A 24896-nucleotide genomic window follows, 5' to 3' on the forward strand; every position below is an offset into this window, starting at 1 on the left:
TGTCAAAGCTTCAAAGCTAGGAGACTGGGAACGCACGAAGCAAGTGTGGAATACAAGGAAAGTAGAAAGGAACTTGAGGAAGGCGTAATAAGGACTAAAAAGGGTCATGAAAAAGCATTGGCCAGCTAGATTAAGGAAAATCCCAAGGTATTTTATACATATATAAAGAACAAGAAGTAGCCAGAGAGAGGGTTGGCTCACTCAAGGACAAGGGAGAGAATATATGCGTGGAGCCAGAGGAAATGGGCGAGGTATTAAATAAGTACTTTGCGTCAGTATTCACCAAACAGAAGGACTTGGTGGATGATGCGTCTGGGAAAGGGTGTGTAGATAGTTCGAGTCATGTTGAGATCAAAAAGGAGGTTTTGGGGTATTGGAATTCTTGAGAAACATTTAAAGTAGACAAGTCCACAGGGCCTGATGGAATATACCCCAGAATACTGAGAGAGGCAAGAGAGAAAATTGCTAGGGCCTTGAGAGAAATCTTTGTATTCTCACTCGCTACAGGGGAGGCCCCAGAGGATTGGATAATAGCCGATGTTGTTCCTTTGTTTAAGAAAGGTAGCAAGCATAATCTACGTAATTACAAGTCAGTGAGCCTGGTAGGGAAATTATTGGAGAGGATTCTTCGAGACAGGCCTTACTCCCACTTGGAAATAAGTGGACGTATTAGTGAGAGGCAACATGGTTCTTTGAAGGAGAAGTCATGTGTCACGAACTTTATCAAGTTTTTCGAGGAAGTGACGAAGATGATTGATGAGGGTAGAGAGGTGGATGTTGTCGACATGGACTTCAGTAAGGCCGTTGACAAGGTCCCTCGTGGCAGACTGGTGCAGAAGGTGAAGTCGCATGGGATCAGAGGTGACCTGGCAAGGTGGATACAAAACTGGCTCGGTCTAAGAAGACAGAGGGTAGCAGTGGAAGGGTGTGTTTCTGAATGGAGGGCTGTGTCGAGTGGTGTTCCTCAGGAATCAGTGCTGGGATCTTTGCTGTTTGTAATATACATAAATGATTTGGAGGAAAATGTAACTGGATTGACAAGTAAGTTTGCGGATGTCACAAAGGTTGCTGGATTTGCAGGTAGCAGTGAGGACCATCAGGATACAGATCAGTTGGAGACTTGGGCAGAGAGATGGCAGATGGAGTTTTATCTGGATAATTGTGAGGTAATGCATTTTGGAAGGCCTAATACAGATAGGAAATACACAGTGAATGGCAGAACCTTTGAGTATTGATAGCAAAAGGGATCTGGGTGTACAGGTACACGGGTCACTGAAAGTGGCGATGCAAATGGAGAAGGTAGTCAAGAAGGCATATGACATGCTTGCCGTCATTGGCCAGGGTATTGAGTTTAAAAATTGGCAAGTCATGTTGCAGCTTTATAGAGCCTTAGTTAGGCCGCACTTGGAAAATAGTGTTCAATTCTGGTTGCCACACCACCAGAAGGATGTGGAGGCTTTGGAGAGGGTACAGAAAAGATTTACCAGGATGTTGCCTGTAATGGAGGGCATTAACTATAAGGAGAGGTTGGAAAAACTTGATTTGTTCTCACTGAAGCAATGGAGGTTGAGGGGAGACCTGATAGAAGTCTACAAGATTATGAGAGGCATGGACAAGGTGGATAGTCAGAAACTTTTTCCCAGGGTGGAAGAGTCAATTACAAGGGGGCATAGGTTTAAGGTACGAGGGGCAAGATTTAAAGGAGATGTATGAGACAGATTTTTTACCGAGTGTAGTGGGTGCTTTGGATTCGATGCCAGGGGAGGTAGTGGAAGCGGATATGATAGTGACTTTTAAAGGGCATCTTGATAAGTACACAAGTAGGATGGGAATAGAGGGATATGGTCTCCGGAAGAGTAGGGGATTTTAGTTAAGTCAGGCAGCATGGTTGGCGCAGGCTTGGAAAGCCAAAGGGCCTGTTCCTGTGCTGTAATTTTCTTTGTTCTTTGATCTTTGCTGCAAGAGGGCTTCAGGTTTTCCTTTGGTTATGATTATGGTTTAATAAATGCCAATGTTATTTTATTCTTTCCCTTTGAGTCATTTGACCAAAATGAAATTGTCACAAATGTATTTTGTTGTTGTATTTAATATATTAATATAGCAGAGCAAAAACATTGTGCTTTTGAAGAGTACAATTACTTTATTGCTTTAAATAAGAAAGGGTAGCATAGTGGTGATGTTACTAGGCTTTTAATCCAGAAGCCAGGATTAATGTTTTATAAATTCAAATCTTACCATGGCAGCTGCTAGAATTTAAACTCAGTTAATAAATCTGGAATAATAAAGCTGGTTTCAGGAATGGGAACCATGAAACTACCAATTGTATGAACACCCATCTGATTTACTAATGGTCTTTACAGGACTGGAGCAGTCTGACCTGCGTGTGATTCCAGACCCACATGATGTGATTGAGTCTTAACTGCTTTTTGAAATAACCTAGCAAGCCACTCAGTTGTATCAAACTGTTGCAAAAAATTTAAAAAGGAATAGAACTGGCATTGACCTCGGAGCCAGAAGCAACTCATTAACATCTGGAGACTTGTACCAAAGTTAGGAGAAATGAACTACAGACTAGTCAAGCAACAGCCTAACATGGCCATACTTACCAAATCATATCTTACAATCAATAGGGCAACAAAATGGTTGAGTGATCAACACTGTTGCCTCATTGTCAGAGACCTGGGTTCAAATCTAGCCTTGGGTGACTGTGTGGAGTTTGCACATATTCCCTGTGTTTGCATGGGCTTCCTCCAGATGCTCCAGTTTCCTCCCACAGGAGGATGTGTGCATTAGATGGATTATCCATGGTAAATGTGTTATGGGGATAGGGCAGGGGAGCAGACGTGAGTAAGATACACTGTCAGAGAGACCATGCAGACTCAATGGGCAAAATGGCCTCCTTCTGCACTGTAGGGATTCTGTGAGTATCCCAGACTCTTCTCTCACCATCCCTGGTTATGTCCTGCCTCAATGGTGGTGGCACAGTGATATACAATGGTTTATGGGCAGGACTGACCCTGGGAGTCCTCAACATTACATTTGGACCCCATGGTGTCTCATAGCAAAAAATCAAACATGGACAAGGAAACCTCCTGTTAATTATCATCTAGTACCCTTTCCCACCTGATGGATCAATATTCCTCCAAGCTGAACGTCACTTGAAAGAAGCATTGAGGGTAGTAAAGGCACAGAATATACTCTGGGTGGGGTCTGCAATGTCCCCAAGAATGACTCAATGGAACTACTACTGATCTAGCTAGAACATTACAAACCTTGAATGAACTGTGGAGGGAGTGTTTACATTCTAGTTGGAGGCTGCTTGATGCATATTTGTATTTTTTGTGGATTTCCCTACTAGTTAGGGTTAGCCCTAGTTTGATGTCAGCAGATTCATTATTACAAAAGTACATGATTTTGCAGCCTGCAACGGCTGGATTTGGTGCTGTTTTCTGATTTGATTAAGGCTGCTATGCAAAGGGAGGAAAACGACTCTTGTTTAAGGAAAAGGTAAAGTCAGAAACTGGGGTAAAAGGTGCTTTGGAAGAAGTTGGTCAAAGGCTGTGCAAAACTCTTGACTGCAGGGGATGAAGGGAATTCAACGGTGTGTTAAACATCCAGGCAGTGGGGTAGAGATTGTGTTAATGAAACTGAGAGCTGATGGATGAAATTGAGAGACCAAATAAGGGGGTGATATAGATATTACAGCAAGAAATTGAGGGATTTGGAATTCAGAGAGAGGTATTCTTGCGAAGAATATTGAGTTTCAACAGGAAAATGATAGATTCCTGTAAGATTTTTGAAATGACCTTGATGGAAATTTTATAACTCTGGATGGTGCATCAATTGCACAAATCCATTCATTCATTGTGTTCAATATTTCCTTTAGCAAGATAACATTTTTACTCTTGCATCTACAAATTCTAAACAAGAAGGTTACCTTAATTTTAATATTAATACTGTTGTTGGAATCTATGGGCACTTGTTTCTTAGGCTGCGATTGTCTTTCATCTTTTCACATTGGGTTGAAAAGATTTGGGTTATTTATCAATATAACTATGCCAGTCTTATTCAAAAGTGATGTCCTGATCTGAACTCCTGCAGTGAACTATCGTAACCTCAGGTTGTGTTTGCATCTGGATTTGCAATCTTCAAGTTTAACAAGTGAATGTTAAATGTGGAGCCCCAGTCCCACTCTACTCGTAAATATGAGGTATCCGGACAATGAAGAGCACGATAAGTTCCAGGCTCAGCTATTTTCAGCTGCTTCATCAATGAAGTTCTATCCATCATAACATCAGACATGGAGATGTTGCCTGATAATTGAACAGTGTTCAGTGCATTTACACCTCCTCAGATACTGGAGCAGTGCATGCTTGAATGCAGCAACCTTGATGACATTCAGGCTTGGGCTAATGAGCAACATTCATGTTGCATTACTGCCGAGTAATGACCATCTTCAAAAGAGACCATCTCCCTTGAAGTTCGATGGCATTATCATCATTGAATCCCACTATCAACATCTTGGTAGTTACCGTTGACCAGAAACTGAACTGGACCAGATATATAAATACTGTGGCTGCAAAAGCAGGTCAAATGCGAAAAATTCTATAGTGAAAAACTTACTTCATGACTCCCAAAAAGCTGCCAACTATCTACCAAGCACAAGTCGGGACTGTGATGGAATACTCTCCATTTACCTGGAACTTTATTCCACAATCGCAGTTGATGATAGACCAGTTGCTGTCTTTGCTTTACTAAAATTTATGTCTCAGATTTAAAGCTATTAAGGAATATGGGCCAAAGACAGATAGATATATGGCGTTAGGCCACAGAACAGCTGTGATCTCATTAAATGGCAGAACAGGCTTGATAACTGAATGGCCTACTCCTGTTCCTATGTTCCTGTATATACAGCTCCAACAGCACTGAACAAGCTTGACATCATCCAAGACAAAGGATCCACATCCACCCGGTTAAGTGTTCAATCCCTCCATCACCCAGTGCACAATGCTAGCATTGTACACCAGATGCAAGATCATTGGCAAGCAACTCAGCAAGCCTCCTTTGATAATACCTTCCAAATCTGTGACCCCTGTCACTTAGGCAAGGGCATAGAGGCCTGGATGCACCATCACCTGCACGTTCTCCTCTAGGTCACATGCCATCCTGATTTAGAAATATGTCCCCGTTTTTTCACTGCCATTGAATCAAAATCATTAACTTCCTAACAACATTGAATGTGTACCTGCACTACATGCCCTGCAACATTTCAAGAAGACAGCTCACCACCACTTTCTTGTGGGCAACTGGGGATGGACAGCAAATGCTGCTCTTACCAGTGATATTAGTAAGAACAAGAAAAATAATTTATTTGCTTAAGTGATACTGAAGGAGATAGTCATACATATGACAGTAGAGCAGACATAGTGAAACTGCTTTTTATTTCATCTATGAGACCTTAGTATGAATCCAATCTTTTAAGAGTCAGTGAGTACATTTCAACAATAGAAAATTGCCCATAATTTGTTTCTGGATTCTCGTTCTTAAATTGACAGACCACAGCTATAATACATGTAACAAAATGGTGTTGCAGGAGTTATTCTCCTGAGGTGTTAACAGGGTACTGTAGAGATGCTGTACTCAAGATCCAACTCCAAAGTACTTAATTAAAGTTGATGCTGAATATGGCAAAAATGGGGTAGCGTTCTATTCTCTTGATTCTGCTGAAAACAGAAAAGATGAAAATCATTGTGTGGCAACATATATAAAAGCACAGTGTATGAAATGGTCAACCTGAAGAAGAACGAGTTCACTCTTATAACTAATGTCTCCACAGAATGAGCCTACCTGGTTCCTAAGATAGTTCTGACTATCTTATTTATGTAGTTTTTGTTCTTAGTCCTCTTAGGCAGTGTGTCCGTTTATGTAAAATGCATTGATTCACTGTGTAGTATAACTGATGGTAAAAGAATTGTTCAATACTGAAATTAGCTGTTTCTGATGGAAGCACACATTTATAAAATCATAGAATCATGACCTCCCACCTAATCCCATTGACCAGCACTTGGCCCAAACCTGTCCGAACATTTCTGCCATTTAGAGGGGCTAAGCATGACATCTATGCTCAATTAAGGGGAGAGATTGGAGAAACTGGGATTATTCTTATTGGAGCAGAGAAAGTTAAGGGGACGTTTAATAGAGGTATTCAAAATCATGAGAAATGTAATGGAGCAAATAGGGAGAAACTGTTTCCTCTGATAAATAGGTCAATAGTTCCATCCTACCATCAGACTCACCGTGGACTACTCTCCGGAGTCGGTTGCATTCTTGGACACATGCATCTCCATCAAAGACAGTCACTTCAGCATTTCACTGTTACCACAAGCCCACTGATAAACTCGCGATGCTCCACTTCTCCAGCTTCCACCCTAAACACGTTAAAGAAGCCATCCCCTATTCACAACCTTCCGTATACACAGGATCTACTCAGATGAGGAGGATCACAAAAGATACTTCCAGACGCTGCAAGATGCCCTCATAAGAACAGGATATGGCGTTCGACTCATCGATTGACAGTTCCGATGTGTCACAGCGAAAAATTGCACCAACCTGCTCAGAAGACGAGCACGGGACACAGCAGACAGAGTACCCTTCGTTGTCCAATGCTTCCCTGGAGCAGAGAAGCTACAGCATCTTGTCCGGAGCCTTCAATATGTCATTAATGAAGACGAACATCTTGCCAAGGCCATTCCCACACCCCCACTTCTTGTCTTCAAACAACCACATAACCTCAAACAGACCATTATCTGCAGCAAATTACCTAGCCTTCAGGAGAACACTGACCACAAAACCCCACAACCCTGCCACAGCAACCTCTGCAAGACATGCCGGATCATCGACCTGGATGACATCATCTCACGTGAGAACACCATCCACCAGGTACACGGCATGTACGCTTGCAATTCGGCCAACGTTGTCTACCTGATACGCTGCAGGAAAGGATGTCCCGAGGCATGGTACGTTGGGGAGAATATTCAGACACTATGACAAAGGATGGATGAAGACCGCTCGACAATCACCGGGCAAGACTGTTCTCTTCCTGTTGGGGAACACTTCAGCAGTCACGGCCTCTGATCTTTGGGTAAGTGTTCTCCAAGGCAACCTTCATGACACACGACAATGCAAATTCAGCAGAGACTGATAGCCAAGTTCTGCAAACATGAGAACATCCTCAACTGGGATCTTGGGTTCACGTCTCATTATCTTTAACCCCCAACTACTTGCCTGGGCTTGCAAAATCTCACTAACTGTCCTGTCTGGAGACAATACACATCTCTTTAACCTGTGCTTAATGCTCTCTCCACTCACATTGTCTGTACCTTGATTACCTATAAAGACTCTCATCCCAACCATTATTTTGTAAATTGAGCTTGTGTCTTTATATGCCCTGTTTGCAAACAGAACTTCCACTTACCTGACGAAGGAGCAGCGCTCCGAAAGCTAGTGGATTTTGCTACCAAATAAACCTATTGGACTTTAACCTGGTGTTGTGAGACTTCTTACTGTTAATAGGTCAATAACCAGAGATTTAAAATCCTTGACAAAAGCACTAAAGTAGAAGGTTTTTTTTAAACATTGAGTTATTAAGAACTGGATCACAATACCTAAGAGCGATGGAAACAAATTCCATATGAACTTTCAAAATGTAATTGGACCTGTACCAGAAGAGGTTGAAATGTATGTGGTTATGGAGAAAAAAATAGGATGTGGGAAAAAATTGCACAGATCTTTGCAGGAACAGCATAACCACAATAGGCCAAATAGTGGCCTCCTGTGCTGTAAATTTCTATTATATCAAACCTTCGATTTTCACTATAAATAGCAATGTTGTTACTTTCAGTGAACTGGAATATTTAATTTAGCTTAACTGCAACATATTTCTATCTTAATAAATGTTGTTTATAATCTGAGCTACAAATAACAGATTATATTTTCCATTGAGAGTCTATGTATACAAGTGATTTTTGCTTTGCTTTCAGGATACAGATGGGAGCGACAGTTGGTGTTCCGAAGCAAGTTAACTATGCATACTGCGTTCGATCGAAAAGACAATTGTCACCCTGCAGAAATCACTGCATTAGGCATTTCAAAGTGAGTATTGTTTGTAAATCAAATCCATTTAAAGCAGGTTTTTGTTTGGCCACCATTCCAGATCGTATAATGCACAGTGTCAGTTCCTTCTGATCCCAGTCAACCAAAGCCGAGATTAAAGGTTAAATCTTTAACCTGGAAGTGCAGACCTTTTATCAATCTCTGCCAGTAGTGGCTCTTGATGGATGAAGAACCAGCACTGTGGCAAGATAGACGACACAAGCAGAAACTTTAAAAAATGGTGACAGATCAATCCACATCTCAAAGGGAAAGATTACTTCATATTTCAGGTTTAAATATCAGAGCTAATAGGGTCAGACTTTTCAAAGGGCTGAAAAGAACAGCATCTCATACCGTAGACATATTGTATATTTACTGATTGACCAGCTGCTGATTTTTAAGTTTTCCAACATTTACATTTTTCCCTTGTGTGAACGGTCTCTGTATTTTCCCCTTCAGTAGAAGGATTTTCATTGTAACAATCTCCACATTGGCTGGTTCTTTAGTTGTAGTTTATTCCATTATTTTTTGGGTCTGATGGAAAACTGGCCTCACTCACACAAAGCTCCTTCATGGTTCAGAAATATTAAGTAGGGAACTAGAGACACTGAAGTTGTTCACCTATTATTTGAATGTCTTTATTTAGGTACAGATCAAATTGCTAATGAAATGATTTCTTCATGTTCAGGCAAGCAAGGTGTGAGGTATTTTGAAGATTAGCAGATATGAACCGTAATCTCTGGGTGTCTGATGGTCTACTTAAAATCATAGAATGGTTGCAGCACAGGAGGAAGCCATTCAACCCATCATCTGTGTTGGTTATCTGCAAGACCAATTCAGCTAATCCCATTCCCGAGCCCTTTATTCTGCAAATCAATATCCAATTCCCTTTTGTTAAATCTGTCTCTGCAGATGACACTAAGATGGCTGGATTGGCGGGCAGTGAGGAGCAGTGTCTGGCAATACACTGAGATATTGATAGGCTGGCATACTGGGCAGATATATGGCAGATGGCGTTTAATCCGGATAAATGTGAGGTTATGCATTTTGGCTGGAATAATGTAGGGGGAGTTATATGATAAAGGGTAAGCCTGTAAAGAGTATAGAAATGCAGCGAGACCTGGGGGTGCAAGTGCATAAGTCTTTGAAGGTGGCAGTACAAGTGGAGAAGGTTGTGAAGAAAGCCTGTGGTATGTTAGCCTTTATAGGAAGGGGTATAGAATATAAGAGCTGGAGTCTAATGTTGCAGTTGTATAGAATGTTGGTTAGGCCGCATTTAGAGTATTGCGTCCAGTTCTGGTCACCTTACTACCGGAAGGACGTGGAGACTCTGGAGAGAGTGTAGAGGAGGTTTACCAGGATGTTGCCTGGTATGGAAGGACTGGGTTATGAGGAAAGATTGAACAAATTGGGTCTGTTTTCCCTTGAAGGACGGTGACTGAGGGGGGATCTAATAGAGGTATATAAGATTATGAAGGGTATAGATAGAGTAAACAGTGGTAAGTTATTTCCTATGTTAGAGACGCACAATACGAGGGGCCACGGGCTTAAGGTGAGGGAGGGAAGGTTTTTCACACAGAGGGTAGTGGGGGTATGGAATGCTCTGCCAAGGTGGTGGAGGCAGGCACGCTGGAGTTTTTAAGAGTTACTTAGACAGGCATGTGAGTGGGTTGGAGATGGGAGGATATAGAAGATTGTTTTAAATAAGGTTCATTATCATTGGGACGTCCCTGGTAATGTCAAAGGATGTGGTATGATGTTTTTCTCTTTTAATTCGCAGGTTTTAAGTCGGTCCACCTTGTTGTCCGACGAGGGGCATACACGCGATGGGTCGTACTTGGGCTGCTCTTGAATGTTCGAGAGTAGCCTAGTGCTTCATGTCATTAGTGTGTGCTTAAACTGGACCAGATGCTGGGCAATATGACAGCTCAGTGACTATCACTGTTTGCTGTGCAGACACGTGGATTTGGGCCAGTGTCTGTGGGAGTTTGCGCATTCTCCCCGTGCTTGTGTGGGTTTTCTCCGGGTGCTCTGGTTTCCTCCCACACCAAAAATGTGCTATTAGGCTGATTGGAGGTAATAAATTGTCCCTAAATTAGTTTCCCTCAATGTGGAATGCCATAAACAATAGATAAGGATCATGGGTGGAGGGGGGGGTACTGGTAAAGTTAAAATGGCGGTGTGGGCTCGTTGGGCCGAAGGGCCTGTTTCCCGGGCTGTTTTTGTTGTTTGTTCTCCACCATAAGCAGTGCTTTGAAGTTCTAACCACTTGTTACATAAAAACCATTTTTCTCATGTTGCTGCTGGTTCATTTGCCATTCGCCTTAAATCTGTGGATGGTGGGACCCCTTTGGTGAGGGTTTTGGTGGTGCTTGACCGTCATGCTAATAGGAGGACTTTCTCTCTATCTATGTCTAGATCCCTTATGATTTTGTATAGCTCTATCAAATCTCCTGTCAACTTCTCTTCTGTAAGGAGAACAGCCGCATTCCCTCCAAAATTTTCACACAACTGAAGCCCCTCATCCCTGGAACTATTCTCGTGACTTTTTCTGCACTCTCTCTAAAGCCTTGAAACAATGCTGCAGTTGATGCCTAATTAACCTTTTATATAGTTTATTGTAACTTGCTTGCTTTTGTACTTTATGGGCAGAATTCTCCCAAATCAGAACTAAGTGCCCATGCCGATGGGAAAGCAGGAGAATTTCATGCTGGTGCTGGCAATGTCTGCAAGATTTACCCACCTGCTGAATGCAAATATGTACCTTTCTAGGAATCCCACTGGGCAGACCAACTGTTCAGAGGGCACCCCGATCTCCATGCTTGGAGACCAGATCTCCTTCTCCCCCAGAACGGAAATGGTATCCCCCACCCTTCAACTGGCAAAGGGAGCATCACCAAAGAGGTCTCCACTACCCCCCAAAAAAAATGTCAGCACCCCTGCCCACTCAACATAAGCGTGAGGGTGACCCGACACCCCATTCAGCCCCCCCTTCCCCGCTCAGACCAATATTCAGCTCCTCTCCCCACTCAGACCCCAACAGGCCTTGTGCCTTGGCAGTGCCAAATGAGCACTGCCACCTCATACCATAGTACTGACACCCTGGCCTAGCATTTTGGACCTCGAGGGTGGTCAAGGAGCGAAGTCCAGTGGGCATTTGCTCTCTTGCCGCTATCAGGCTGCAGAGTGAGGATCCAGGTTTGGTTGGCCTGGGCTCGGAACAACAGCTTGACCTCGACACACTCCCTCAGGCTGGGGGTCCCGTGGCTGGGCTGCCCCTTCTAGCCCTGGCAGACGTGAAGATCACCTCTGGCATGATGATTTCAGGCAGCTCGTTTCATTCCTGTCTGTCAGCTGTAAATATTTGAAGTGCAGTAAAAAGTCTGACAACACCAGGTTTTAGTGACTAAAACCTGGTGTTGTCAGACTTTTTACTGTGTTTACGCTAGTCCAACGCCGGCATACCCACATCATGAATATTTGAAGTGGCCAGGGCACTTTAATCTCCATACCTCCTGAACAGCCGGCAGGCTATTAAATCAAAGCACCACACCATTCTGCAGTCGGGATTTCCCTTTCTCCCTGTCAGAAGCTACAGGTGTGAGGACGTCCCTTTGAAGTCCTCTGAAAGAGAGGAAATGTTGATTTCATGCAGGGAGGGGTTCCCCTCAGTTGTTCACTCTGCTCCAATGCATCCACACAGCTTTTATTTGAATTCTCTAAGCCTCCCTAGAGATCTGAAATCTTCAAAATCCTCTCTATTGAAAACCTTTGATCTCTTTCAATTCCTTGGCATAGTGCTTTGAAATAGGCTTTTATTCACAGCTTTATAGGTTTCTACTTGGTCTCCAGTCGTTCTGTGTTTATTGATCTTTCCCTTTATCTTGAATGCATCTCATGTACCCTCATTGTTCCTAACCTCAATGTTTACAAACTTGTTAGCCTGATTGACAGCTGTGTTTTTTGCCCGAGTCCCCAGGCTATTGTAATTCCCACTGGGAGGCAATGGACCTGAAGAATTCCTTCTTCCCACCCAGGGCCATGCCTCTACTTATAAAACCCACCCAAGATTCTTTTTTTAACCACTTTCTCGACCTGTCATGTCATTTTCAATGATTTGTGCATGCATGGCCCCAGGTCTCTGTTCCTGCTCTGCCTTTAGAATTGTACCTTTATTTCACACTGCCTCTTCTCATTCTTCCTATCAAAATGAGTCTTTTCACACTTATCTGCCTTGTATTTAATCTGCCCAGTCTGTCTCTGTTCTTGTAAAATCTATCACTATTGTCCTCAGTTCACAGGTTTTATGTCATCCTTTACATTTTAGAATTGTGCCTTCTCTACCCAAAGCTAGATCAGAAAAACAGTGACCTTAACACTGAGGTCTGGGCAACTCCATTATACACTTCCTTCCGATACAAAAAAAATCATTATTCTCTGTTCACTGTCACTCAACCAAATTTGTATCTATGCTGCCACTGTCTCGAATATATCGGTTTCTACTTTGCTGGCCAGCCTATTATGCAGCACTTTGTCAAAAGCCTTTTTGGAAGTCAGTGTACACCACATCAGCCACATGTTCTGTCTCTGTCACCAACCAAGTTGGGTAAACACATTTCACCCGCAACAAATCCGTTCTGTCATTCCTTAATTAATCCACTTTTGTCCAAGTAACTGTCAATTTTGTCCTGGATTATTGTTTCGAAAAACTGAATTTATCGTTACACCTTGTTTTCATTTAATAGTTTATTTGGAAGTTTTGATTCTATTGACAAAGCTGCACTGATGGAGTGTGTGGCTTAGAGATATAACATAGCAGTCCTGATTCTTTAACCAGACTACTGGAGGAAGATGATGATAGATTCACCCTGTAATGTGCTTACTGACCTTCAAACGATTAGGAATTTGATGAGCTTGAATTCAAAGGCAATCAGAACTCCATCCAAATAACCTAGCTGCAGTCCTTATGCTATAGATACACTTAGCTTCCCTTAGAAATGCAATCGACTGAAGCTAATTTTTAAAACATTTTCTCTGTGTAAATAACATAATACAGAAATCATGCATCTTGAGAGAGTGGACACAAGTATTTGTATGCATTTGTTTGTATGTTCATAATTATCCTGAGAATTGAAGTTTTTATATTAAATATTTCTTCCAATTTTTATTAACCTGAAAGCACTGTAGGGTAAGGTCATGGATCTCTCCATCAGTTTTGTCAGGTGATCATTCATTACACGAAGAACAAATGCAAAACACTGCATTCGTTATACCAAGCCCAAGATCCATGCTGCTTTCTTTTGGATTAGTGTCATGTTCAGTACCCGGAGCCCTGTTTGCTTGGATTCCCTTTCTGAGGCTGCACATGGCTTATGTTTTTTTACACTCAAGGAATGGTCTTTGTGATATCTACTATGCGTCTTTTCTTATCTTCAGAAAACGATGGCAGCCATTCTGCAGTGATTATTTTTCCAACTGACCACTTTAGAGACAACTACATATTGATGGATTGGAGTTACTCGTCCACACCAGAAACAGGAGTGGCAGGCTCTGTTCCCTGTTAGGTTTCTCTGGTAATCCAGCAGCTTTCAATCATGTTTCTCCTAGATCAGCCTACAAATGACCAAATTTTTTAAAGGTGATTTCACAGTTCAGTTTTGAACTCACCATTTCACCTTGCAAATCAAAATCACCTTGCTACTGTTACCTTTATTACCAACTTATTGCCATCAAGGCTGAGGTTAGCTAAATACCTGAAGTTTAACAGTAACTTTCTTCCATAAGACCATTGGATTTCAATGGAAAATTGGAAGTACTGATTTTGTTTGGGTGGTGAGATCTCAGTTCTCAAAAATCCAATCCCTGTTTGCCATTATCGGTAATTCATATTGGTAATTGTTTCTATTGCTGACGGGTTAGTTTGCCCTGGGTTTATTTATTTCAGAGTTTGCTGAGTGACCCCAATACATTCGACCTGTCACTCTAATGATCAAATTAAGTAAAATTTTATAGATCTATCTTCTGTTTGGCCAAAAGAAAACCACTTCATTAACAACCAGAGACATGTGGCCCAAAATCTCTCAAAATTGACCATATGTATCAGTGGAGGCAGGAAACTAAGTCGAAGTGAGATATAATTAGAATAAATAAAAATAGTTGGAAGGAAAATCAGGTGAAAAGAGATTTCGAAACAACTTGCATTTATTTAAAGTAAATGTTTTTGTAAATAAAAGTTGTGCTTAGCATTACTCTTAATTGTCTCTTGTGCTTTTTGTGCAGTTGGGAAAGGAGGAGTGGGTAAAATGGTCAGATAAAGAATTCCCTCAAATTTTGCAACTTGCAGTTCATTTTCATATTAATTGCAATTACAACCTACAGTTGCATAAAAACTTAATAGATTGAAATGGCCATTGAAATTGTTTCATCTATGTTACAGGTTTTCAAAACACTTTTCATAAGTTGGAATCTTAAATGAACCAGTAACTCATTAATGCAGTCATATTTTGTTTCCTTTCCTGCAGGGATCACAGTAAAATTTTGATAGGTGATGCACGAGGGCGGGTGTTTAGCTGGTCAGTGAGTGATCAGCCAGGGAGAGCTGCTGCTGACCACTGGATTAAAGATGATGGAGGTGACTGTTGTTTAGGATGTTCAGTGCGCTTCTCCTTAACTGAGAGACGACATCACTGCAGAAACTGTGGGCAGCTCTTCTGTCAAAAGTAAGAAATAACAAGTTTTACATTAATTTGGGATAATCTGTTTGACGTGTTTTCCATAATGAGCTATATACTGTATTTTAAATCTGATGAAGTACAGTTGCAGTTGAACTTTAATATGTCAGCATTAACATCTTGATGTTTGATCCTGATTTAGATGGCTGTGTGGCAATTGAATAATAGAAAACTGAAGGCTTCTGAGGCTTCTATGAGATAACAACATAAAGCACAAAATTTCTGAGCTAAATTCACATTAATGTGTGTAATAGCAAAGACATAAAATATCCTGGGCTATTGAATATATCTGCACAGTTTCTTAATATGGGTAGTGAGGTTTTTCTCTGCACTGCACCTGGTGAAGGAAGTGCAAAGGAAAATGGGGTGAGAACTTATAGGATTCAAACTATGTTCCCATTGCATCATACCCACAGTTCCTCCTGTGTATCCAGTAAGTGATACTAAGTTTGTGGTTGAAGTTAATGTAGACCCACTGTTGTTTTACTGAGGCAGAAAGGATCACTTCTGGTTTTCCAATTTACCTTTTCACCATTGGACATCCCAATATCAAAACTTGTTGCCAAGATTGGTGTAGGTCACAGGGTCTTAGCAGTTTCTGGAGGCAGCCCAATGACTGAAGACAGACTGTCAGAATGCATCTTCCAGGTAATTTGGCCTCTCTATGCTTCTCAGAGTAGTATTTTGGCCTGCACCACAACCAGACCAGTAAGCTTGTATTGATACCAAAAGAGAAAATGTTGGAAAATCTCAGCAGCATCTGTAAGGAGAGAGAAGAGTTGATGTTTCAAGTCCAGATGATCCTTGACAAAGCTTCCACCACGATGTATAAAATTCCCTCCTTCCTATTCTGTGTTCTCTCCTAACTAGGCAAAACTTGGAGTTTTCTGATAAACTTAGTGCCTGGAATGTTGCGCTCTGACATTATTTGGTCCCATTTTCTCTTCCTGGGGAAGATTTGAAATGTACTTCAATGCAAAAAAGAGAATTAGACCATATAAGACTGTTAATTGTTAAAGATCCTTAGCTGTTCCTCTGCATGAAGAGATGTTCATTTAGTGTACAAGTTGAACTGTGTCCAAAGTGTTTGAAAAACTAGCTTTCACTGGTAATCTAATATTGGTTGCAGTTAGTAAAAGAGATGATTGACAGGTAGTTTTTGTTTTTTGTCAAGAACATAATGCTTGATTTTCAGGTCCCCGTTTTGTGAAGTAGCCTAATATTAATTCAAATTCATCTTTTGCTCTGCATGCCTAAAAATGATCTTTGGATGTTTGTAACATAAATTTTTCAAAAAAAAACACTGGTTGCAGTAGTTACAGATTGTACTTTACTTTATTTTATATTACAGGTGCAGTCGATTTCAGTCTGAGATTAGACGCTTGAAAATTTCCTCACCAGTCCGTGTTTGTCAGAATTGTTATTACAACCTGCAGCAGGAGAAGGGGGCTGAGGAGAGCTCCAGGAACTAACAGGTCATTGATTTTTCAGTGGCCAGTCAAGCAGACCCATTATTACTCCCAGCTATTTCAAATGATTTTATGCAAAAGGAAGTCTTGCGGGGAGAAAAAGAGTTTACATAAATTTCTTTGTACTGTGTTGAAACACTGTAATATACTGAATAGAAAGGGATCACTTGCCTTGCAGTTAATGTGCTCATATCTATCTAACTCATAGATGGTTTGAATGTTCTGGAATGTGCTGAGAGTATGATTTTGGTAGTTCTGGACTTGAACCATCCTTCAAACATCTTGATAATGTCGCCCATATTCATGGAACTAGTGGCGTGTAAGATTTTAGATGTAAATCTGCCACCTTCGCAAAAATCCTATTTGTTTATAGTGTAAATAGTTGTAATGGCCTTTTTAACAAGAGGAACTTCTGAATTGCCTGTTACAAGATGTCCTACTATAACCACTAATTGTGTGATTTAAAAAATCAGTAGTTGTGTCCAGCATCACTCAGTAACTATTTTAGGAGTTAATGAAAATGTGCAAACGCTAATCATTATAAATTGCATTAATATCTTGCATTGTGTTTTTCCATTTTAATTATTGTTTGATGCAAACAATAATGGATTTGTGAATTTATTTGTTTACTCCATTATGTAAGTTCACAGTATCGAAGAAAAAGGGGCATGCAGCAGTTTCAAACCAGTCATTGTACCCATCTGTTTTCAGAATAACAGCTTCCTTGGTGTTCATGCTTTCTTGAAAATACTAAAATTTATCTGGGGATATTCACGTGCTGTAACATTGGCATCTGTGTTCTAACAAACCTTTATTTAACCCTATCCTGATTAGGAGCAATAGGACACTTGCAGTGCTTGAAATGCAAGTAGTACTTGCAGCATTGCACTACCATGATGCAAGACTTTGTTTTTGCATGTGTGCTTTGAGGCGTGTGGAAAGTAGGGTGGGGCAGCAGCTGGGAGCAGAGGGGAAGGAAGAAAATAAATCTGGTAACTTCCTTACCATTGAATTCTGTTCCACAAGCTCAATACACTGCAATTAGGGTAAAGTGAAAACTGAAATAAATTAAAAGTCATGCTATTGTAATTTGAGTAGTTGCATTTCTACCTTATCCAGGCTGTTTACAAAATGTCGATGTATTCTAGACCAGCAGGTATAAAAGCAGTATTTTCTCTGTACATCAATATCTGGCATATTAGTCATAATACAGACAAGCAGCATCATTTAAAACAATGTTATTTTCAAATGTATCCAGTTGTGGTAAAGCAAGGAGATATGTTAAGCTGCAGTTTTTGAATGAACCCCAAAATAGAATCTTCACTGCAGAGTGTAAAACACATCCTTATAATTTCTTAGATCTTTCTCAACTTATTAAAATTACAGCACCATGTGTCAGCAGCAATTCAGTAATCTTGTTTGTCCAGCTGGCCTTTAACAGCAAATTTATTTCAAAAAACGGTTTCCACATGCTCTGTAGATCAAATTGTTGATAAATGTTGTGTTGTTCCAGTTAGTTTAGTGCTTATGGACTCCAACAGCTGGTGTGCTATTCCAGATAGTCATTTCTGAAAAAAAATACAACAGGTAAAAAGGAAAATACTACAGTCAGTTCCATTCACAGAGCACATTTATAATGAACCTCAGTATTTTATATTAGCTGTCAAAAATGTTGCTGTTAAATAACAGCCAATGTCTGTAAGCACATTGACTAGGGCAATGAAACAACTACTGGTAGTTGTTAATGTGTTAAGTATAGTGAGGGTCTCTGGGAATCAGACTAAATTGCAGGTTCATTGGCTGTTAAAGGCCACTTGCCCTATTGCAGTGGTACTGTGGGCAGTAAACGTTTCTTTTCACGTTAAATGCTGCTACCAATGCAAGGATCACCTCCTAGGAGGGTAACTGATCTTCTTGTTTATTTAAAATGAAATTTTTGTGTTTAAAATTGTGATGGGCATATCAACATGTACAATATCATAATCTGTAGAAAGCACTTAGAGCAGTCCATGTTGTAGCAAATATACTCTTGGTGCGTAACTAACATATTCATCTTCCCTTTTCCCAACTTGTAAAACACATTATTCATGTGTACCTATCTGTATAATGTATTGTGCAATTTGTACTGTCATGCTTACAATAGTAGAACCTGCTGCTAAAGGGCAAGACTTGTCTACATCGATACTAAAAGTTACAAAAAATGATTTTTGCACCTTGCTATTGTGTATAAAACTGGTAGAAATCATTTTATCATATACATTTTCTCAATCATTTTAAAGACAGCATTTCTTTACAGTAAATGAACTGTATAATATTTATGCAATTATACTGTTTTTGAAGTATTTTTAATTTCAGCAAGTTTTGTTACTTGTTGCATGATTAACACAGCTGACTTTTTGTGTCAGTAAAATGTATATTGTTTTCCACTTTTTTGTTGTGTTTAATATATTAATCAATTACTTGCACCCCTCCCTCCCCAGATGACCATTATCTGTACAGTAATGAATCTGAAATGAAGAAAACTGGCTGAACTGGAGTGGGATTTTTGTACTATATATGAGAACTGAAATCCTTGTTTTGGTGGTTCCTGTGCTAGACTGATGCATTATATTAGTGTGTAAACTGTGGTATCTGAATGTTCATTGTATATTTGTCTTTAATGCAAAAGAGCTACAGTCACACAAATGCATATGTAACTAATGCAATAGAGACAAGTTCTGGTACTAAACTTTTTCATTTAAATAAATACCTGCTATTTACCACCAAATGTTGTTTACTACTTTAAGATCACATTAGCAAATCTTAGTAATTCATTAATTAGTAGTTTGTTATTTTTACTTTCATGAATGTGAGATGTGTCCTAGAAACAGTTTTATCTGTAGTATAACTTACTAAAATTCTAATATTTTTATCTGGTCTTTACACATTCTACTTGAGACATAATAGCAGAGTACAGTGCTATATCTCTAAGGTGAAGGATGTCAATGGAAGCATATGTAACATGTTCTATTTGTGCTTCTTTTAATTGTGCGTTAAGAAAAAATGTCCAAGAATACACATTATGCAAATTTTGCAAGAATCTTGTAACAAACACAGATGACTCTGAGGTCATCAAAACAAACATTGCCTATAACTGTCGAGGATTTTCAGTTATTAGACATTTATCAATAGAGAATTCTGGATACTCATGATACGACTTCAGATGTGAAACTGCACAAAGCAGCTCAAGATTGGATTATTGTTTTAAATTAATCAAGGGCCCATCTGGTGTAGTAATAATGAATATTGAATTGTGAAGTATTATCGGGTCAGATTACCCATAGATATTTTGCGTGCTTTGTCAACAAATGAGTTTTTTTCTTGGGTGGGGTTGTGGTATGTTTTATACATGTTCTTTGTTGCTAATTTCCTGCAATTATCTTTTATCTACCATGACTTGAATTTGTAGCTTGTCTGAAATTTTCATTTCATTCTTAAAAACCATTCACCTGTTAACTTCAACAGCCTGTTACAGAACTGAAAATAATGAATCAGATTAAATACTTTGTAAATGTTGCAATGTTAGTGTTTTGATGTCCAGTCGCTTCCTGTGATGCTGTAATATGCATTTCTGTTGAGATGGAACATTGTGGTCAGATTGTGAACAAGTAAGTCCCCAAAGAAAATGAATATTGGTCAAAAGATTATGTTCAAAGATATTCATCCTTTTGCTGTGAAGATGCTAATCATCTGTGATTGGGGAAGTGAAATCATAAACATAAATTCATGTTAGAAATGCCAGAAACAACACAATCCCTTCCTTTCCACATGAGAAAATAAATCGCTTTAAGGTGCCATGCTTTTAATAATGCCTTTTATGTCAAATTCAATTCCTTCACACCCTCTCGTTTTCAGAGAGTGCTCCACACACAAACTTTCTTTAACTGTGTCTCAGCTTTTCTTTCTGTACCATCAATTATTGCTCAACAAAAGAGATTTTTTTTCTCCATTAATTCCCTTCTGATGAGACCAAGAATTAGGGGAGCACAATCTTAATGTTAGACCAGTTAGGAGTGTAATCAAGAAATGTAAAAAAAGAAAGAGCTACTAGAAAAATGATTGCTTTCAGAAAAAAAAGGCAGGGCTCCAGCTGGATAAGTTACTGGGTCCTTTTGGAGCACATTTTTGGCTGTTGAAAGAGCAGACAGTAGGGACTCTGGGTACAATACGTCAATCCTAAAATATCTAGATTGTACCTTGGCTATTCTTCAATATCGATGTAACATCTCTATTTCTGTATTATTTTTATTCATGCAGAGAGTGAATAATAGACTACTGGGGAGGCAGTAGTATACTGGTTTTTTTTTTGATGGGCAAGGGGATTAAGAGTTATGGGGAGAGGGCGGGAATGTGGAACTGAGACATGACAGATCAGCCATGATCTTATTGAATGGCGGGGCTAGATGGCCTACTCCTGCTCCTGGTTCTTATGTTCTGATTCACTAAGGAAATCTGCCGTCCTTGGACTGGCCTACATATGACTCCAGAGCCACAGCAATGTGGTTGACTCTCACCTGCCCTCCAAGGGCAACTAGGGATGGGCAATTAATGCTGGCCAGCCAGTAACAACTGTGTCCCATGAATGAATTAAAAAAACCTGCACAAACAGTGACCCAAACCAGGAATCAAACCCAGGTCACTAGTGCTGAGAGGCAGTAGTGCTAACTACTGTGCCGCCACATAGTTTAGTTCTAAAAGCAAAATTGTGTTTGACAAATTGGTAAAGATATATTTAACAAATTATTTGGTAAAGGGAATATTGTGAATGAAAGAATTTGGCAGTATAGTTTGAAAATTCAGATGTAAAACAATTACAAATTTTCTGCTCCAGATGTCAATAGTATCTGATATCTGGGGCAACTTGTTGTCATCTGTAAATTGTTTGGGCATAGGGATCACATTTTTGAAAAGGTTGTCAAACAGTGAGGAAAACATGAATGTGACAACCAAACAGCAGGTGTAATTCATTGTGATAAATATGAGGCAGTCAGTACATTTAGGGAGAAGGAACAAGGAATGGGATTGTATGCAAAGGGAAGAGACAAACGTATGAAACAGTAGATTAAAAAGTTAAACTATTCCCTGAAAATAGTGCACTATAATTTTGTCCCAATTGCATTTTTGGTTTTATAAATAGCTTGGAGTACAAGCATTAAAAAAAATGTGCAGATTGTGATATTCCAATATTATATTGGATGTTCACACCATATGATCAGTTTCTGGTTACACAGTTGCTGGATGACAGAATCTTCTGGAAGCAAGTGGAGGATTTTGTGAATAAAAGCCACTGCAGTTTTTTGTTTGCCAGCGACAACTCTATATAAACCAACTATTGCAAGACACGTGCCGCGAAGGAATTTTCTTCCCAGAAGAAGATAGATTCTACCTATCAGAGATATTTCTTGGCCAAGGTTTTCCTAAACTCGGTAGTATCTATTTTAAGAGTTACAGCTGCAACTGAATTGTTTTACTGAACTTTTGAGTTGATACTGGAAGTGTCAAATAGATAAATTGAATTAATTAATCTGACTTAATTACTGTTCTTGTTTGTCTTCTAAAACAACTTCTAAGCATTTTAAAAGCCAGATAACAATGAAGGGGTAAGTCCTAAAATATTAACATGTCTCATCATCCATCTTGACTGGGCTGCAGCTTTTGACAGTTGACCACACCATTCTCTGCAATGCCTTTCCACTGTCAACCAGCTGGATGGATTGGACTTCTAATTACAGACGATCACTCTCCACAGCTTCTCTTCCCACTCCTGCAGCATTATGTCTGGCATTCCCCAAAGAACTATCCTTGACCCATTCTTTCTTATCTAATTATTGTTCCTAAGCAGCATCAAACAGAGACCAAGTTCCACGTCTATCTCATCACCACTGTGCTCAACACCTCCACTGCTGCTAAATTTTGAGCTTTTTCTGCCTAACTTGCAGGTTTGAATGAGCAGAAATTTCCTCCAACTAGATATTGGGAAAACTGAAGCCATTCTGAGATTAAAACAGACTGTCCACAACTATAGTTTCAAATTTGATTTTGAGGTGCTCTTCTGACTACCTATTTCCACTCTCGTAACATCACCCAATCACTTGTAATACAATCACAATAAGGAATGCTGCTATTTCTGCATTGAATCAAAATACAGAGTGATAAATTTTGTAAGTTCTGTTTTTCTAAAAGCATCTCCATTTTTGGTTGGTTTGGCAAAAGTATGAAATCACATTAGGTGATGGCTTTTGCCGTCAACAAATTTAAAAATATATTAACTTTTTTGGAGGAGCATCGAATGGCGTTACAGATTCATGATGCTATCCATAATCTGGTACAAGTCATACCAGATACACTATTGATGGGGCTGACGGTATGCACCAGAGATATACAGGATTCAGACTTAGCCCTTCATTTAGCTTTCATTTATTACCATCTATACTATTTTGGAGCTCAACATTCTAATGAACACAGCTCTTAATCAAACACAACTGTGAACCCATTGTCAAATTTAAGGACAGGTGGTTAGATGTGTTCAGAACTGGCTTGGTCACAGGAGACAGAGGGTAGCAGTGGAAGGGTCTTTTTCTAGCTTGAGGTCTGTGACTGGTGTTCTGCAGGGTTCTGTACTGGAATCTCTGCTGTTTGTGATATATATACATGATTTGGAAGAAGGAGTGACTGGTGTGATGAGCAAGTTTGCGGATGACACAAAAATGGCTGGACTTGCTGACAGTGATGAACGGTGTTGGACAATACAACATGATATAGCTAGGCTGGTAAATTGGGTGGAGAAAATGGCAGATGGAATTTAATCCAGACAAACGCGAGGTGATGCATTTTGGAAGATCTAATGTAGAGGGGAGTTGTACAATAAATGGTAGGACTATTAAGAGTATAGAAACAGAGGGGGACCTAGGTGTGCAAGTTCACAAGCCCTTGAAGGTGGCAGCACAGGTGGAGAAGGTGGTGAAGAAAGCATATGGTATGTTTGCCTTTATAGGAAGGGGTACAGAGTACAAAAGCTGGAATCTGCTGTTGCAGTTGTATAGAATGTTCGTTAGACCACATTTAGAGTACTGTGTCCAGTTCTGGTCGCCTCACTACCGGAAAGACGTGGAGGCTTTAGAGCGCAGAGGAGGTTTACCAGGATGTTGCCTGGTATGGAGGGTCTTAGCTATGAGGAGAGATTGGGTAGACTGGGGTGGTTCTCCCTGAAAAATGAGGGGAGACCTAATAGAGGTGTATAAGATTATGAAGGGTATAGATAGGGTGAACAGTGGGAAGCTTTTTCCCAGGTTGGAGGTGACGATCACGAGGGGTCACAGGCTCAAGGTGAGAGGGGCGAGGTATAACTCAGATGTCAGAGGGATTTTTTTTTACGCAGAGGGTGGTGAGGGCCTGGAATGCCAAGTAGAGTGGTGGAGGCACTTACACTAGGGTTGGTTAAGACTTACCTGGATAGTCACATGAGCAGACTGGAGATGGAGGGATACAAAAGAATGTTCTAGTTGACGACCAAGAGCCTCAGGATGTTCCTGGGAATTAATAGATTCCTATCAGTTGTCCAACAAATTTCAAGGCTCACCTTGTCACTTCCTTTGGAGCTATTGGGGATCTTCCGTTACTGTCTGTCGAGCCTGTTGTATGTCTATTAATGTTTACTGATGTCTCTTACATCCTAGGGCAATTCGGTCCGCCTTGTTGGCCAACAAGGTGCATACACGCAGTGGGTCGTGCAAGGGCTGCTCTCGGATGTTGCTTCGAAAGTTGCCTAGTGCTTCACGTCCGTTAGTGTATGCTTAATCTGGACCAATTGACAGGCAACACATCAGCTCAGTGACTATCACTGTTTGCTGTGCAGTTACATGGACCCGGGTCGGATCTCCAGCTTGGATCAATGTCTGTGGGAGTTTGCATGTTCTCCCCATGCTTGTGTGGGTTTTCTCTGGGTGCTCCGGTTTCCTTCCACATCCCAAAAACGTGCTATTTAGGTTGATTGGTGTCAATAAATTGTCCCTGAATTGGATCTCCCTTAATTTGGTGTACATATAATTCCCTAAATTTGCACCCCCTTTATTGTGGAGTTCCATTAGAGGTAGACAAATATCTTCGACGATCGATGAAAGACTTGAATAAGGCACTCAGTGTGTTAAAATGGGCAGCGCAGGCTTGTAGGGCTGAAGGGCCTGTTTTCTGTGCTGTTCTTTGTTCTTTGTCAGCAGCTGGAAGAATTCCCCCCAACTAAATACAATTTAAAAGAGAGCATCAGCTGGTTAGCCTAGTTGCTGATTATGTCTAGTGGCAGCTACCTACTGTTGGTGTTTTGTAGATTCTAGCAATTAAATGATTATGGTAGCTACTAAATTGGTAGGTCCTGACAAGGCTCCTGCACAGACTAATTTCTCCCAATGTGGGTTCGGTGCTAGGCATTCTCCTTTGAATATATCATGACTGGAGAATCCAGAAGAGGTGCTACAGAGCAGGCAGGCTGCATGGCTAAGGAAGGCGAAAA

At 40.3% G+C, this 24896-nt stretch overlaps 1 protein-coding gene across 1 annotated transcript in view; it reads left to right on the forward strand.

The window, feature by feature from the left end:
- The window catches only part of wdfy3 (WD repeat and FYVE domain containing 3), a 346946-nt gene extending 326822 nt beyond the window's left edge, over nt 1-20124 (forward strand). Inside the window, exons 64-66 of the mRNA XM_080191135.1 lie at nt 8040-8151; nt 14673-14870; nt 16234-20124. Of these exons, the coding sequence (XP_080047261.1) occupies nt 8040-8151; nt 14673-14870; nt 16234-16354 (431 nt within the window). The 3' untranslated portion in view covers nt 16355-20124. The remainder of the gene's footprint in view (nt 1-8039; nt 8152-14672; nt 14871-16233) is intronic.
- Nucleotides 20125-24896: the final 4772 nt, after the last annotated feature.

This window comes from Carcharhinus amblyrhynchos, chromosome 1 (genome assembly GCF_965287045.1).
Source record: "Carcharhinus amblyrhynchos chromosome 1, sCarAmb.v2.hapA, whole genome shotgun sequence".
Classification (NCBI taxonomy): domain Eukaryota; kingdom Metazoa; phylum Chordata; class Chondrichthyes; order Carcharhiniformes; family Carcharhinidae; genus Carcharhinus; species Carcharhinus amblyrhynchos.